At 37.2% G+C, this 17,787-nt stretch overlaps 1 protein-coding gene across 6 annotated transcripts in view; it reads right to left on the bottom strand.

Moving 5' to 3' along the window:
• KCNH5 (potassium voltage-gated channel subfamily H member 5) overlaps positions 1 to 17,787 on the bottom strand; it is a 496,645-nt gene that overhangs the window by 323,582 nt on the left and 155,276 nt on the right. For all 6 annotated transcript variants that reach the window (XM_086318923.1, XM_086318924.1, XM_086318919.1 and 3 more), the window contains 2 exons: positions 17,087 to 17,215; positions 3,605 to 3,720 (listed from right to left, as the gene is read on the bottom strand). In XM_086318923.1, the coding sequence (XP_086175049.1) occupies positions 3,605 to 3,720; positions 17,087 to 17,215 (245 nt within the window). The remainder of the gene's footprint in view (positions 1 to 3,604; positions 3,721 to 17,086; positions 17,216 to 17,787) is intronic.

Genomic DNA, 17,787 nt, shown 5'->3' with positions numbered 1-17,787 from the left:
TGTAAGGAGATCAAACCAGTCAATATTCAAGGAAATCAACCCTGAATATTCATTGGAAGGACTGATGCTGAAGCTCCAATACTTTGTCCAACTGATGTGAAGAACAACTCACCAGAGAAGACCCTGATACTGGGAAAGATTGAAGGCTAAAGGAGAAGAGGGAGGCAGAGAAAGAGACGGTTAGATACTATCACTGACTTAATAGACATGAATTTGGGCAAACTCTGGGAGATAATGAAGGACAGGAAAACTTGGTGTGCTGCAGTCCATGGGATCACAGAGTTGGACACAACTTAGCAACTGAACAACAACAATACTATCTGTCCATCCAGCTGTTCAAGCCAAAAACATAGAGGTGACCTTGACTCATCCCCTTTCTCGCATTCATTTCTAACCCATCAACAAATGTGTTGACTCTAATCTTAGTACATCTGCAATCTGCCCTCTTCTGCTACTGGCTCCCTTGCTTAAGGTCATAGTTGTCCAAGCTGAATTACTACTAGAACCTCTTAACTTGTCTCTCTAGTTACCATTTCAACATAGAGCCACTAGGTCAAACAAGGGTTCTTGACCATTTTTGTGCCATGGGTCTCTTGGGAATCTGGTGACATCTATGGATGTCAACTTCTTAGAATAATGTTTTCAAATTAATACAGTTAAAACAGGATTACAAATACCATTGAGACCAATCTCCCTTTGTGAGGTTTGTGAAGCACAAATATGACCATGTCATTTCCCTGGCATATGGGACACGATCCACTTCTGTTCACTATATACCACCTTAACCTTTTCTTTCCTACCTGACTTCATCCACATTGAATTCACAGTCAAAGGCACCATACTATCTCATCACTGAGTCTTTGGACATGCTGTCCTCTCTGCCAGGGATCAATTGCTTGGATTGTTATATGAGCAAGAAATAGGCTTCTATTGTGTTAAACTACTTAAGTTGGGGGATATTTATTATAGAAGGTAGCATTACCATAATAAAAACAGTCTTATTGTGTACGTATGTGAAGATATACATACATAAGAGAATAAAGTCCAACTTCAACAAATCTTACATACAGTAGTTCATATCACACACCTCCATCTTCTTTGTAACATAACAAAATGTTATTTCTCTCTTACTAACAATTTCACTGGTATTTAAGGATTATTTTGGGAATATATAGAATCTTTAATAACGTTTTCTAAAAGTGTAGTAACTTTAACTTCTGTGGGGAAGGAATGTGAATTTTAAAGTAATGCTCAAAATTCTCCAAGCCAGGCTTCAGCAATATGTGAACCATGAAACTCCTGATGTTCAAGCTGGTTTTAGAAAAGGCAGAGGAACCAGAGATCAAATTGCCAACATCTGCTGGATCATCGAAAAAGCAAGAGAGTTCCAGAAAAACATCTATTTCTGCTTTTTTGACTATGCCAAAGCCTTTGACTATGTGGATCACAACAAACTGTGGAAAAATCTGAAAGAGATGGGAATACCAGACCACCTGATCTGCCTCTTGAGAAATTTGTATGCAGGTCAGGAAGCAACAGTTAGAACTGGACACGGAACAACAGACTGGTTCCAAATAAGAAAAGGAGTACGTCAAGGCTGTATATTGTCATCCTGCTTATTTAACTTATATGCAGAGTACATTATGAGAAACGCTGGGCTGGAGGAAGCACAAGATGGAATCAAGATTGCCCGGAGAAATATCAATAACCTCAGATATGCAGATGACATGACCCTTATGGCAGAAAGTGAAGAGGAATTAAAAAGCCTCTTAATCAAAGTGAAAGTGGAGAGTGAAAAAGTTGGCTTAAAGCTCAACATCAGAAAACTAAGATCATGGCATCTGGTCCCATCACTTCATGGGAAATAGATGGGGAAACAGTGGAAACAGTGTCATACTTTATTTTGGGGGGCTCCAAAATCACTACAGATGGTGATTGCAGCCATGAAATTAAAAGACGCTTACTCCTTGGAAGGAAAGTTATGACCAACGTAGATAGCATATTCAAAAGCAGAGACATTACTTTGCCAACAAAGGTTTGTCTAGTCAAGGCTATGGTTTTTCCTGTGGTCATGTATGGACGTGAGAGTTGGACTGTGAAAAAGGTTGAATGCCAAAGAATTGATGCTTTTCAACTGTGGTGTTGGAGAAGACTCTTGAGAGTCCCTTGGACTGCAAGGAGATCCAACCAGTCCATTCTGAAGGAGATCAGCCCTGGGATTTCTTTGGAAGGAATGATGCTAAAGCTGAAACTCCAGTACTTTGGCCACCTCATGCGAAGAGTTGACTCATTGGAAAAGACTCTGATGCTGGGAGGGATTGGGGGCAGGAGGATAAGGGGATGACAGAAGATGAGATGGCTGGATGGCATCACTGACTCAATGGACATGAGTCTGGGTGAACTCCAGGAGTTGGTGATGGACAGGGAGGCCTGGCATGCTGCGCTTCATGGGGTCGCAAAGAGTCGGACACGACTGAGCAACTGAACTGAACTGAACTGGCATAAATGATCTTCATCTCTTCTTCACTACATTTTTCCTTCAAGATTCACTCAGCCCAATAACTCTGGAGAAAACTCTAATTTGAAAAGATACATGCACCCCAATACTTATAATAGAACTATTTATAATAGCCAAGACACAGAAGTAATCTATATGTCCATGGACAGAGGAATACATGAAGATGTGGTACATGTATACAATGGAATATTGTATCATCCATTACAAAGAATGAAATAATGCCTTTTGCAGCAACATGGATGGATCTGGAGATTAGCAAACTATGTGAAGTAAGTCAGACAAAGAAAGACAAATATCATATATCATTTATATATAGAATATAAAATATGATACAAATTAACTTATTTACAGAATGAAACAGACTCACAGACTTTGAAAACAAACTTAAAGTAACCAAAGGGGAAGAGGGGAGTGAAAAATTAGGGGCTTAGAATTAGCAGATACAAACTACTATGCATAAAATAGATAAACAACATATATATAAAATTTTATAATAACTACTATATATTCAATGTCTTATAATAACCTATAACTCAAAGAATATGAAAATATATATACTATATTATATAACTATATATATATATAATATCACTTTGCTGTATACTAGAAACCAATAACACAACATTATAAATCAACTCTAATTTTTTAAAAAAATTCGCTTAGCCCAGGTATCATCTCATTCAGGTACCACCTCCCTTTTCTGCTGGATATTTAACTCCTTGATGATAGGGTCCATGGCCTATTCATCTTCATATCCTTTGCATAGTACCTACCAAGCACAGAGCAAACCCTCAATAAGTCTATGCTGCACACACAAGTGAATGAATGAACTTGCTATCTCATTTGCTCAAAGAAAACCTCATATTCTACAGACATCATCTGGGATGTTGTAAAGTACCCTCCCATTTTCAAAGTAGGAGAGCATAAAAAGAAATATATGAAATTTCTACAATTCTACAAGGGAAGAATCAATTAACACATAAGTATTTGTAAAATAATAGCCAGAAATATCAATATTGAGACATTTGGATGGGGGAAATGTACCACCACCAGCATGTTGAGAAGTAAAGTTAATCTTGCACTTACTTCAGCTAGTCTTGAATGTTTGTGGACCACCTCTGTTTTATTCATTGGCGTGAGCTGTTGCAAAACACTTCGGCTATTTGTCAAAGCCCGTGTCAATCGGGCAAATTTTGTCCAACCTTAAAAATAAGGAAAGAAAGTCTCAGTTTTTCACACATAATGAATATAGAAGTCAATATTCTTGCTCATATTCAAGGGATCTCAGAAAGAGCATAAGTAATGAAAAGTTAGCACTTCATGCTAATGAAAATGCAGACCTAATGAAAAGTTTCAACCTAAAGCATTTCATTTTTACATAGGCATCATCATATACTTCAAGGGCAGTTATAAAATACTAAGTAAATTTTATGTGTGATCTTTGTGTTTTGTGAAAATCTATTAATATCATAGGGTCCAAGCAGCTAGGTGTCCATAAAATTCTATCCTCCCCTTAGCATTGTATACGTTTGTTAATGGGAAACAGTGGCCCAGCCAGGAATGCATTTTCCAGCCTTCTGTGCCTCTAGGTATGGGCATGTCTGTAGTTCTCACCAATGGAATGAGAGCAGAAGTGATGTGTGTCACTTCTATGCATGCAACAACTTAAGAGGCAAGTGAAACTTCTCCATACTTTCTCTCTCCTTCTGCTAGCTGTATGAAAATGACAATAAGGCCCCAGGGGATGGCAAAGCCACTGAATCAGAGCATAGAAGAATGCCATATGCCAAGGATCAATTGCTTGGATTGTTATATGAACAAGAATAACACAAATTCTTGTGTTAAACTACTTAAGTTGGGGGATATTTATTATGGAAGGTAGCATTACCATAATAAAAACAGTCTTATTGTGTACTTACGTGAAGATATACATACGTAAGAGAATAAAGTCCAACTTCAACAAATCTCACATACTATAATTCATATCACACACCTCCATCTTCTTTGTAACATACCAAAATGTTATTTCTCTCTTACTAACAATTTCACTGGTATTTAAGGATTATTTTGTGAATATATAGAACCTTTAATAATGTTTTCTAAAAGTGTAGTAACTTTAACTTCTGAGAAGAAGGGATGTGAATTTAATAAAAAAGAATTTTTTCTTCCATTATTTCCATTATTAAAATCATTAATTTTTCACTACTAAGCTAACTAACTTTAAGGAAATGTCAATGAGATGTGACCAAGTGGAACAAAACCAACCACAGTCTGCTCTTATCTCAATTAGCCTTTCTCTAGCTATCCCAAAAAGCTCTAATCTATTACAAACTCCATTAAGATCATTTGATAATTTCCACCGTACTACCTTTAACTAGGGTATTTACCAAACAACTCCTTAAAAATGAAAACTCGTGAAGGTCCAGTGGAATGACTCTAATGGAATTGATGAAATTTCAGACAATGATGAATTGATGAAATTTCAGACAAAAAATAAAGGAAGAAATCCTGGGCAGACACAACCAAATGTCTTTCAAGCCACACAAGGTAGATGACATCATACTTTACTGCTATTCTTCAATCTAATTCTGGCTTCATGTAGGCTTTATATTGTCCCATCAATTCAGCTCACTCTATGATATCAACTATTGGATTGGGGAAAAGAGTAAACTGGTACTGGTTGATAGAAGATTCTTTATTCTTTTTCATTAATGGTGCTCATCCTAGTGACTAGAATGTTAGGTTTTGGAAATCATATGCAACCCTAAAGTTTGTCCTGTGCAATATGCTAGAAAAACAGGGAAGCACCAGATATGTCATCAGCTCTAAGAACTAAACATCAACATAAAACACTATCAAGCAATCTATATCACCAACTTAGACTTTTCTTCCAAGTACTAGACCTATGTCTAATTGGCCATTGGTCACCTCTTACTCAGATGACTCTTAAACATGTTCAAAACTGATCTTTTCATCACCTTCTCCCCACATCTCCAACTCTGCTTTTTTCGTGGATTCTTGGTCTCAGTGAATGACTCAACAATATTTCCAGCTGTCCGAATCAGAAACTTGAGATTTACCATCCTCCTACACTATCACGTCATAAACACACACACACACACACACACACACACACACATCCAATTCCTTCCACAAATATCCTGAAATTTAATCTCCTTTCTCCATCGCTAATATGTCATGTCATATATATCATCTTTCACCTGAGTTAGATAGTAGCTCCTAAAAACTATAGTCTATATTCTGTTCTCTGACCACATATTTTCCACATTGCTGCCAGAGCTCCTTCTACAGCACAAGTTTTACTATGCCCTTCTCCCGTTTTTAATTCTTTAAGAGATCCCTAGAGGCCTTCAGGATAACACTGAATATCCTTGGTATATGTGTCATTTTGTTTCTGACCCTAAAGATTTCCTCTGCATCCATCTCCTTCTGCTTCTCATACACACTCTGTACTCAAATCACTATGTAATTAAAATGACAAACTGAAAAACAAAACTAAATCCATTAGGAATTCTTTGTTCACCCTATGACATTCAATGCTTTCATGCTTTCACATGTTATAATCATGCTGCCTGTCTGAAATGCGTTTGCCCTTCCCATCATTCTGGCTAATGCTTACTGGTACCTCCAAACTCAAAGCATTCTGAGATCCACTGGAAGAGATGCACTCTCCTCTGTGCATTCACACTACAGGACGCATACCTCACATGGCACTAACAATACTAATGCAGTCATTGATAAGCATGTCAGTCACTCCCATTAAACTGCCATTCATCTCTCCATTCTCAGAACTTGGCAGAGGCTTACCATAAAATAGACCTTTAATTGACTAATTAATCAAAAGTTATTTGTAACTTTAAAAATAAGATTTAAAAATAAGCTGCATTTTTATTATCATGAGCATTAACATGAAATATTGTCATGTATTATTATCACTGGGTTTTGGTTTGGTTTTTGATTTATTGGGTTAAAATGATGAGGATGTCCTCAGATGACAGAGACTATATTGGCAGCAGGTATGTTAAAATATTTCTTGTTGATCATTTCTCTTTTTACAGCAACTGAGTATTATAATTGCAGTGAATATTTTTAGAAACTTCCAAGTCAACATTGATTCAGTTTCTTTTCTTTTCTTTTTCTCTGGTTGAGCCACAAGTCTTGCAGGATCTTAGTTCCCTGATGAGAGATCAAACTCAGGCCCTCAACAATGAAATCACAGAGTCCTAGCAACTGGACTGCCAAGAATTACTGCAAGTCAATCTTATAGTAACTTAAGGTTCATTATTTCTAAGATAAATAACGTTGCATCTATTAGGACATCTGATTATTGGATTAAAAGAGAAGATAATTTTTATTTCCTGTGTGTGATAATGGTTTGTTCAGAAAATATTTTTTAAAAATTAAAGGAGACATCAAAGGAATAAGTTTAATAATACATGGAAGAATACAAATCATCAAATACCACATATTCACTCCTTTCCTCGGATAGTACAAAGAAGCAAATGTGTGCGGAAGAAGAAACATGATGATGAATGTTCATCATCATCCTCTGGTTTTCTATTTCAAGAATCGTGAGTACACACTACAGTTTCTTAATGAGGAAGCAGCAGTTCCTCATTTAAACATAAAACAAATGTGCCTGTGTCTGTGTATCTCATTTTACACATGAAGTCAACATAATCAAGAACTATTTCATCCCTTTACCTTATTTCAATGTCCTGGAGGAAGACAAAATGTTAAAACTGTGAAAATAAAACACATCCACTTTTCTTCATGGTAAACAGTAGAAAGAAACAGAAAGAAAAACGTTAATTCCTCAATCTGAAATTTTATTCTGCATGAGACAACCCTTAAACATAGATGAAAAGGGAGTTTTACTGCATGATATGACTTTTAGGTGCCAGATTTTATTCTTTCTATCCCTGGTTGTCTAGTTCCATGACTGGAACATAGTGGGCACTGGACACATTTTTGAATGAATGAGAACATTAGTTAAAAAGATAAATAGAAATTAACAAGGCACCCAGATTATATGTATTAATAGTTAAAATTAGAAAATAAAGAAGCAAATCTTCTGCTTTTCTATGTTCAGCTCTTAGCAGATACTAATACAACTCTGTCTTGTGAAGGAAAGGCTTTGGGTTGGAGAAGCTAGAAAGGGTGGGGTAGAGGGTTAAGGAGGAAGTGTGGAGGACTATAATTTTTCTCTCAAAATGAAAACTGGGGAGTTGCTAACAGAAGAAAAAAAAAAAAGTGGTGACAATTGTCAAACTGACTCAGACATACTGAGAGAAGTTTAGAAGGAAATATCAATACTTGGTAAGGAGTTTTCCTAGAGACAGCAAAGGCAGTTGTCTAATCATTTAACCATTTAAGAGCTTCAATATCAAAATGCTCACAGAGCTAGAAAACCAATGCAAAGCTGGGGAGTGTTTTGATTTACATTTAAATCAAAGGGAGCACTCAAAGATGCACTCCCTAAATTGCTCAGTGATCTTTTGTCTCTGGTGAGAGCTTTCTTGCAGTCCTCAGTTCTAAACAGCATTATTTTCTTTATGCTGTCCCTCTGTCCTCACTCTCAGCAGATTACCTTATCAAATATATTATTGAAAAAAAGAAGACAGAAGAAACACAACAGCCTTCAACTTCCCTTCTGTTCCCTCCATCTCAAGTTCCACCCAACCATGGTAACTGATTCTTGCCTGTATCTTTATTATCTTAGAGAATTAGGCATTTGCTCTTTTCTGATCATGTATATATTCTACTTAACAAACATTTAAGTGGCTTCTAGATTTTTTACTATCACTAACAATGCCACAGTGAATTTCCTTATAACTATACCTTTGTGCTCTTGGATACATCTGCAATTGCCCATGTGATTAGATGAACCAGTTAATTTGATCTGTCAGCTGCTGCTGCTACTGCTGCTAAGTCGCTTCAGTCATGTTGGACCCTGTGCGACCCCATAGACGGCAGCCCACCAGGCTCCCCCGTCCCTGGGATTCCCCAGGCAAGAACACTGGAGTGGGTTGCCATTTCCTTCTCCAGTGCATGAAAGTGAAAGGTGAAAGTGAAGTTGCTCAGTCGTGTCCAACTCTCAGCGACCCCATGGACTGCAGCCCACCAGGCTCCTCCGTCCATGGGATTCTCCAGGCAAGAGCACTGGAGTGGGGTGCCATTGCCTTCTCCAGATCTGTCAGCAGCCCTCACTAAACAGTCAAACTTTGAAAAAGTTAAGCAGTCACACTGTCTAGGTCAGAGGGGAGAAAAGGCATATCAGCAGTTCTAACTTTCCCCAGCGATACATTTACTGACTTCACCTTTACTGAGACCTAACTGGTGTGACTGATTATTCAGCACAGTTCACTGATGTTACTTAGATGTGGTCGATATGGGGTAATGTGAACAGATAGCTGAATATGAAGAGCCTAATACTTGCTCTATAAGTTGTTCATGGCATTATGAGAACATTTGTTCTCCTAAAAGCTTAGGATGCCAACTCCTTCTTAATAAAACATTAGTTTAGCTCTATTGGGTTGCAATTAACCTCTTTGTCATGGACTGCCTAATCTTAAAAATAAAAGGAAGTCACAGAGGCAGCTCAATCAATCTACTAGACTGCAACACAAGATTCTAATCTATAAGAAAAAAGCTTAGGTAAACAATTATACTCTTGGCCAAAGAGACTACATGGTATAATTACTCATATTTCATCTGTTGTTTCCTCTCTAAAGAAAACCATTGGCTTCCTACAAGGGGAAGGCTGCTATTTTTGCTGTTATTTTCATTCTACAGGAACTTTTTTTGTCTCAATTATTGGCACAAAGATGCCATAACTATTTGGCACAGGATATTTCACACTGTTAAGTGTCTTGGCAGTTTTTGAATCTGTTTGAAAATACTGTACTATATAAATGGGCAGAGATTTGAACCATCGCTTTTAGAACACATATGGATAATCAACAGAATGGATTTCTTGGCTGTCATTTTTCCCCCTTTGTATTATTATAAATGATGTATCAGGTACCACTGACTGATAATCTGAGCAACAGTTCCCGGACCTCGGTATCAGAAACAAAAGATAACAAAAACACTTTTCCCTCCTTGAATTATCATCAGTAAATTCTGTTGATTCAAAACAGTACAGTCCTGTCAGAATCAGACTGTTCTCAACCTGTGCTTCATCTTTGTAGGGAAAAAGGAGAGCAGGGGGTTTAAGGTGGCCAAACCCCAATAAGTATCCACTGGAAAGGGATAAGGCAGCATGGTCCAATAGAGAGAACATTGGATTGAAAATCAGTCAGACTTTGAGTGTCAGAATCTTCAACAGTAAAATGGAGATAATAACACTAATTTTCAGAATTATAGGAAAGAGCTATAAAGAATACAAAGCTCCTGACACATAGTAACTGCTTCATCAAGACTGGTTTCTTGCCCTTCAATAGTTTCTGCTACCACCCATCATGTATATGTAAGTTGACATCCCTCGGTGCCATTAATTTCAAAGGCAGAAATTCATCTAGAATGAAGTTTTGGTGATCATATGAGGAAGTACTACTCTCAAATTAGTTGGCTGCCATTACACTGTAGTTACCACTCCAGATACAACTTAGAAGTACAATTCACAGTTAGCCAATTTACTCAGGTTTTTCACCTATATGTCTGAGTTTCTTGGTAAAAATCCCAATATAAGCCGAAAGAGACTGATACCAATTCCAATCACTTTTGTCACATTCTTAAACGATATGGGCCTTTGTTCCAATCACTGCCCCTTTTCCACATTAAAAAAGGTAAAATGGCCTTGTTCTAGAAAGTTATATCCTGGCTTTCCTATGTGTGGATTCACTTGTTTGTTCTGCATTTAAAACACTATTTTCTATATCCCCAGCCAAGCTTTTACTATCTAAGTATTGCTTCAAATTTTTGCAAACACCTTCAACCTACTCTGTTGCAAATATCCTCAGCTCCTTGATCCCTTCTCCCTGATCCTTGAGCTCCCTGATTCTTTTCATCTTGCTCACCTAAACAAATCCCAACTCTGGTTGGATCCAACTCACCTACTTCACCATCTACACACCTTTGACTATTCTGCTGCTGCTGCTGCTGCTAAGTCGCTTCAGTCGTGTCCGACTCTGTGTGACCCCATAGACAGAAGCCCACCAGGCTCCACCGTCCCTGGGATTCTCCAGGCAAGAACACTGGAGTGGGTTGCCATTTCCTTCTCCAATGCATGAAAGGAAAAGTGAAAGTGAAGTTGCTCAGTCATGTCCGACTCTTAGCGACCCCATGGACTGCAGCCTACCAGGCTCCTCCATCCATGGAATTTTCCAGGCAAGAGTACTGGAGTAGGGTGCCATCGCCTTCTACTAGGGTGGAGTAAACACATCATCATGCTCATAGATACTAACGAAATGCATGACCACAAGTTTCACATGGACCTTACTGCTGCACTGAAAACCTGCTGAATTTAGCCTTTGCCACTCACTGCTCCACTCTCTACACAACTGTTTCATACCTCCTCCTCCCCCTCCTCCTCCTCCTCCCCCTCCTCCTTCTCCTCCTCCTCTCCCCTTCAACTCCTCCTTACCTCCTCATCATCCTTAATCTCAGTTGATAACCATGTTTTCTCTTTTACTGAGAAAATAAGAGTAATCAGAAGAAAGCTTCCATTATATATCAATCTGTTTTCACACCACCCCTCTCCCCATTAGGATATGATGGAAGGAACTTTGTATCTCCAAAACCTAGTTAATAGTGCCAGCACCATACTGTGTGCTCAGTCAGTATGCTTGGTTGTGGAAAAATAAATAAATAAAATAAACAAAAAGAAAAAATACTCCTAGAAGAGTCACAAAAAGGCTCATGTTAAGTAACTCTGGTGCCCAAGGTTGAATCTAAAGTAAGATTACTATATATGTAGAATCTAGAAAAAATGGTACAGATGAACCTATTTTCAAGGCAGGGAGAGAGATGCAGACATAGAGAATGGACATGTGGGCATGGTGCAGGGCGGGGTAGGGTGGGATGAAGAGAGAGAGAGATTAAGATTAACATATATACACCACCGTGTGTTAAATAGATAGTTGGTAAGGAGCTGCTATAAGCACAAGTTCAGCAAGGTGTTCTGTGATGATCTAGAGAGGTGAGAGGAGGCTGTGAGAGGGAGCTCCAAGAGGGAAGGGATGTATGTATGCATATGACTGATTCACTTGATCGTACAGCAGAAACTAACACAAAATGCAAAGCATTTATATTCCAATAAAAACTAACACAAAATGCAAAGCATTTATATTCCAATAAGAAAATAACATTACTGCCTCCATGTTCAATGTTCTATACTCGAATCATATTGATACTCTGGTGTTATCACAAAATCTCATCTGCTCTTTCCCAAAAGTTCTATGGTCCTCTTTGCTCAAACTAAAAAGTTGAAAGATGCATTTTTGCGCCAAGTTTTCAAAATATACTTTCTGATATGCTAGCTTCATAGGGATAGTTGGATGATTGCTTAATGCCATAAATATTTTAGTTCTATTGAATTTTTCATATTAATTTTACAACTCACATGAATAATAGAAAGTAGCTCATATACACCATTCACAGTTACATTGTGCAATACTTTTTTAGAAATCTGTTATGCATTTGAAAGGTGTAGAGGAGTCTCAAAATAAAAATCTATTTAAAATAAGCTCTTCCACTACAAATTGGAAAGAGATATTTTAGTCTAAGGTTTTCACAATGAGGTTTGATTTTCCCTATAAATTTTAATTTACAGGTCTATTGAACAGATTACTCAAAAATCAAGTGGTCTGAGTTGTCTCGAGTTTATTTAAATGGAGTTCATTTTTGTAAGAATAAAATAATGCATTCAAAAGAGAAAAAGCTCTATGAGTCTGATGAAAGGATGCAGAGAGACGGAGGTAGAGGCAGATAAATGGAGAGCTATTAGCTTGAGAAATAAAGGTCAGTCTTTCAACATTAGCACCCTTTCTCCCAACCTCATTGTAAAATGCTGCCAACTTATAGTTTCCATAAACAGATACCACCATTAATGTTCAGCAGGTCAAACCTGTGAGAAAGTATTGTACTTTTCTTGGCCAACTTTAGCTGTGCCATGAAGTCAGTTAAAGTGAATGAGAAAAACAATAACCATTAAATATGAAAGTTAAAAATGTATAAATATTTTTGAGGGGAAAAGTCTGTGATTTTTTACTCAGTCTGGCAATCATTCATGTATGAAGGCAAGTAAAATTCATCTGAAGAATATGCTGGGTCACAAGTCATATGCCAATCATTTATCTTTTATTTTAGAATATAGCACTTTACCAAAATTTACAAACAATTCACTGAAGCTCAATATTAAAAAACAAACAATCCAATCAAAAAGTATGGCAGAAGACAAGAATAGATATTTCTCCAGAGAAGACACAGATGGCCAAGAGGCACATGAAAAGATGTTCAACATCACTAATTACTATAAGAGAAAAACAAATCAAAACTATAGTGATATATCACCTCACACTTGTCAGAATGACCTTCATCAAAGTCGACAAATGTAGAATGTAACTTGGTGCAGCCACTATGGAAAATAGTATGGAGATTCCTTAAAAAAACTAAGGATAGAGCTACCATAGAACCCAGCAATCCCACGCCTGAGCATATATCACAAGAAAAACATGATTCGAAAGGATATGTGCACTGCGATGTTCACTGAAGCACCATTTACAATAGCCAGGATATGAAAGCAACCTAAAAGTCCATCAAGAGATGAATGAATAAAGATGTGGTATAAATATATATATATATATATACACACATGTATATATATATATATATATATATATAGGAATATAACTCAGTCATTAAAAAGAATGAAATAATGCCATCTGCAGCAACATGGATGGGCCTGGAGATTTATCAAAATAAGTGAAGTAAGTCAGACAGAGAAAGACAAATATCATAAGATATTGCTTACATGCAGAATGTTTAAAAAATGATACAAACAAACATATACAAAACAAACAGACTAACAGACTTAGAGAACAAACTTATGGTTACCAGGGGAAAGGGCAGAGGGAGGGACAGATTGGGAGGTTGACATGTGCACATTGCTATATTTAAAATGGATAACCAATAAGGACCTACTGTATAGCATAGGGAACTCTACCCAGTACTTTGTAATAAATAAAATAGGAAAAGAATTTGAAAAAGGAATCGCTTTGCTATACACCTGAAACTATTAATAACACAACATAGTTAATCAACTCTACCCTACCATAAAATAAAAATTTTAAAACATATATATGGCACTTTAAGATACAGACAGCTGTTAGCTGCAGGTTTTTCATAAATGTTTCTTGTCAAGTTAAGGAAGTTCTCTATTCCTATTTTGCTGTGAGTTTTTATCATGAACAACTTTTGGGTGTGGCGAAATACTTTTTCTTTGCCAACTGATACGATCAAATCAATTTTCTTCTTTAACCTAATATCAGTACTATGAATGAGAGTGATAGGTTTTTAAATTTTGAAACATCTTTCCATGTGGAATAAATCTCACTTAGTCATTAAGTGTAATTCTTTTAACACATCCTGGCAATCTATTTTTGTTGAGGACTTTTATATCTACATTCACGAGAAATGTTACTCTGTAATATCTTTTTCTGGTTTTGGTATGATGGAACTGACCTCATAGAATGAGTAAGAAGAGTTTTCTCTACCACTGTTTTCTGGAAGAGACTGTGAATTCACCAATAAAACTATCTGCACTTCTTATTGGAGAAGGCAATGGCACCCCACTCCAGTACTCTTGCCTGGAAAATCCCATGGACGAAGGAGCCTGGTAGGCTCCAGTCCATGGGGTCGCTAAGAGTCGGGCACGACTGAGCAACTTCACTTTCACTTTTCACTTTCATGCATTGGAGAAGGAAATGGCAACCCACTCCAGTATTCTTGCCTGGAGAATCCCAGGGACGGGGGAGCCTGGTGGGCTGCCGTCTATGGGGTCGCACAGAGTCGGACACAACTGAAGCGACTTAGCAGCAGCAGCAGCAGCAGCACTTCTTATTTTGGAACTTTATTAATTATTAACTTATTTAATAGATATAGGACAATTCAGGTTATCTATTCCTCCTATCATGAGTTTTGGTAGTTTGTGTCTTTCAAGGAATTGGTCCATTTTAACTAAGTTATCGATGCAGTGGCTATCAAGTCACTCAAAGTATTTCTTTACATGCTTTTATGCTCATGGGATATGTAGTGCTAGTCCTTCTTTAATTTCTAGTAATGGTAATTTGTCCCTTCTCCCTTTTTCTTGGTTATCCTGGCTAGAGGTTTGCTAACTTTAACATTCTTTTCCAAGAATCAGCTTTTGGGTTGCAGTGATTCTCTCTAATTTTTTCCTTTTCATTGATTTCTACTCTAAGGTTTATTACTTCTTGTCTTCAGCTTGCTTTGGTTTAAATTACTCTTCTTTGTCTAGTTGCCTAAGGTGAAAGCTTAGATATTTAGTTTCATACTTTCTTCATTTCAAATATATGCATTTAATTATATACATTTCCCTTTAAGCACTGCTTTTACATTTCAGAAACTTGATATGTCATACTTAAATCTTCATTTAGTTCAAAATATTTTTATAATTTATCTTAAGACTTTTTCTTTGACCCGTGGGGTATTTAGAAATCTCTTAGTTTCCAAATATTTGGAGATTTTCTACCTGTCTTCCTCTCATTGATTCCTGGCTTGACTCCATTGTGATCTGAGAACATACCTTGCAAGATTTATACTCTTTTACTGAGCGACTTCACTTTCACTTTTCACTTTCCTGCATTGGAGAAGGAAATGGCAACCCACTCCAGTTCTTGCCTGGAGAATCCCAGGGACAGGGGAGCCTGGTGGGCTGCCGTCTCTGGGGTCGCACAGAGTCAGACACGACTGAAGTGACTTAGCAGCAGCAGCAAAGCTTTCGGAGGAGGCAACGGCACCCCACTCCAGTACTCTTGCCTGGCAAATCCCATGGACGGAGGAGCCTGGTAGGCTGCAGTCCATGGGGTCGCTAGGAGTTGGACACGACTGAGCAACTTCACTTTCACTTTTCACTTTCATGCATTGGAGAAGGAAAGAGCAACCCACTCCAGTGTTCTTGCCTAGAGAATCCCAGGGGTGGGGGAGCCTGGTGGGCTGTCAGAGTCGGACACGACTGAAGCAATTTAGCAGCAGCAGCAGCAAAGCTTTTGAAGTGTGTTTTATGGCCAGAATATAATCTATCTAGTGAATGTTCCACATAATTTGAGAAGCATATGCATTCTGCTGCTGTTGGATGGAGCACCTTGAATTTCAAAACAAAGGGGCAATACACCTAAACACTATTAGAAAACTATTCTATTAAAAATAGTATTACAATATATCCTAAACTTCCTAGATACCGGGTCTACAGGTAAAATCAGTAACAGGTAATACAAGTCGAAAAGTGAATAGTTTATTTGAACTTCCAGGAGATGATTTTGCATACACATTTTCAGAAATAGTCACAATGAATTGTTCTCTGTCATACTTCAAATGGTCTGCACTTCATAAAATTTTCCTCTTGCAATCTGATGCTAAACAGAAACTGAGCATACACACACATACATGAGTGTACATACATAAGATATATGTATATATATACATGTAATTTTTCTCTGATTATGATTACAGTTGAAAATATTAAAATTGCTGTGCCAGTTTTTTTTAAAGAGGTAAAAAAATGCAATGTTTGTTAAATGTAAAGAAAACAATCCATTTTTAGTCTCCTAAGAGATAATTAAAAATACCATTTCATAAAAACTTCTTCTAAGGGTATTTAAATTTCATTTATATGACATCAGTTTCTAATTTAAAAATAATTAGACAGAATAAAATGAGAGTAAATTACATATAAAAGGGGATAGAAGCTCATACCACTCACTAATGTCTTCTATAGTAGTCTCTCTGAATATTATAGTCAATAAGACTCCAATCAGAATGTTTGCATTTTGCCAGCCGCTTTCTGGATGACAAAATTGTTCTTTACATAATTAAACAGCATCTACCCAAGAGAATCTACAACAACTAAATAAAGGAAGAAAAGCCTGAAAAAGTCAACTATTCATGCTCTAATCAATATAACAAAATTCAATCAACTAATCAACTGTGCTCCAGTAGAACTTCATCAAACAACCCCAGAAGCTGTTATACTTTTTGTTTCTAAGTCTCAGTATGATAGAAGTTGTTGAAATTCCCATATTGATTCAAAATTATAATGCTCCATGAAATCTCTTCCTTATAGCTCATCTCAATTTCTCTTATAATAATTAAGTTAACCACCTAATATTTCAATGTCCTATTTCCATTCAAACAACATGATTGAATAAAATTGATTCTGGACAATTACTAGAATAAATATAAAACCAAAGAAAGCCCACATAGTAAAATTTTGTTTTAAAAGCTCAACCCATGGATATTGTTAAAATAATAATACTATATTTAAATGACAGGCTAATCCTTAAGTATAGTAATTCCTTTGAAAATTACCTTTTGTTGAATCATCCTCTATTGGCTGTTTGAACAACGTAATATCCTTGAAAGTGCATAAGAACAAAACCACCTTTTCATGTTCATTTCTTATCGGTGCAATTTGCATATAAAACCAAACAGGGGTTCCTGGAAAAGAGAGAAAGGACAACAGAGTGTGATGCAGACACCACAATGATTTGGTCTTCTGCTTTCCCTCCTCCTTCAGCCACTAACTGCTATGTCAGGAATCAGCACCAAAACAACAGTATTTTAATTACTGAAAAGAGTCAGTACAATTTTCATTTTATATCAACTACCAGTTGCTCAAAAATTAATGAATATGTTTTTCAAATCAAAATATCAAAATTTGAAAATAAAGCACAGGGCATCATTTCATAACACAATGGAATAAAGGCAGTCTTGCTATTTAAGTATTGTTAATGGGACTTCCTGGTGGCTCAGATGGTAAAGAATCTGCCTGCAGTGAGGGAGGCCTGGGTCAGGACAATCCCCTGGGTCAGGAAGATCCCCTGGAGAAGGGACTGGTTACCCATTCCTGTATTCTTGCCTAGAGATTTCCACAGGCAGAGGAGCCTGGTGAGCTACAGTCTCTGGGGTCACAAAGAGTTGGACATGACTGAGGGACTAACACTTTCACTTTCCTTTCAGTGTCACCTTTAGATCTGGGTCTCTACACCACTGCTGCTTTCAACAACTCC

The sequence above is a fragment of the Bos grunniens genome, chromosome 10 (assembly GCF_055505025.1).
Source record: "Bos grunniens cultivar Pamir isolate PY7600 chromosome 10, Bosgru_T2T1.0, whole genome shotgun sequence".
NCBI lineage: Eukaryota > Metazoa > Chordata > Mammalia > Artiodactyla > Bovidae > Bos > Bos grunniens.
The sequence above is the reverse complement of the archived record's forward strand: the minus strand, read 5'-3'. Positions and strand labels throughout refer to the sequence as shown.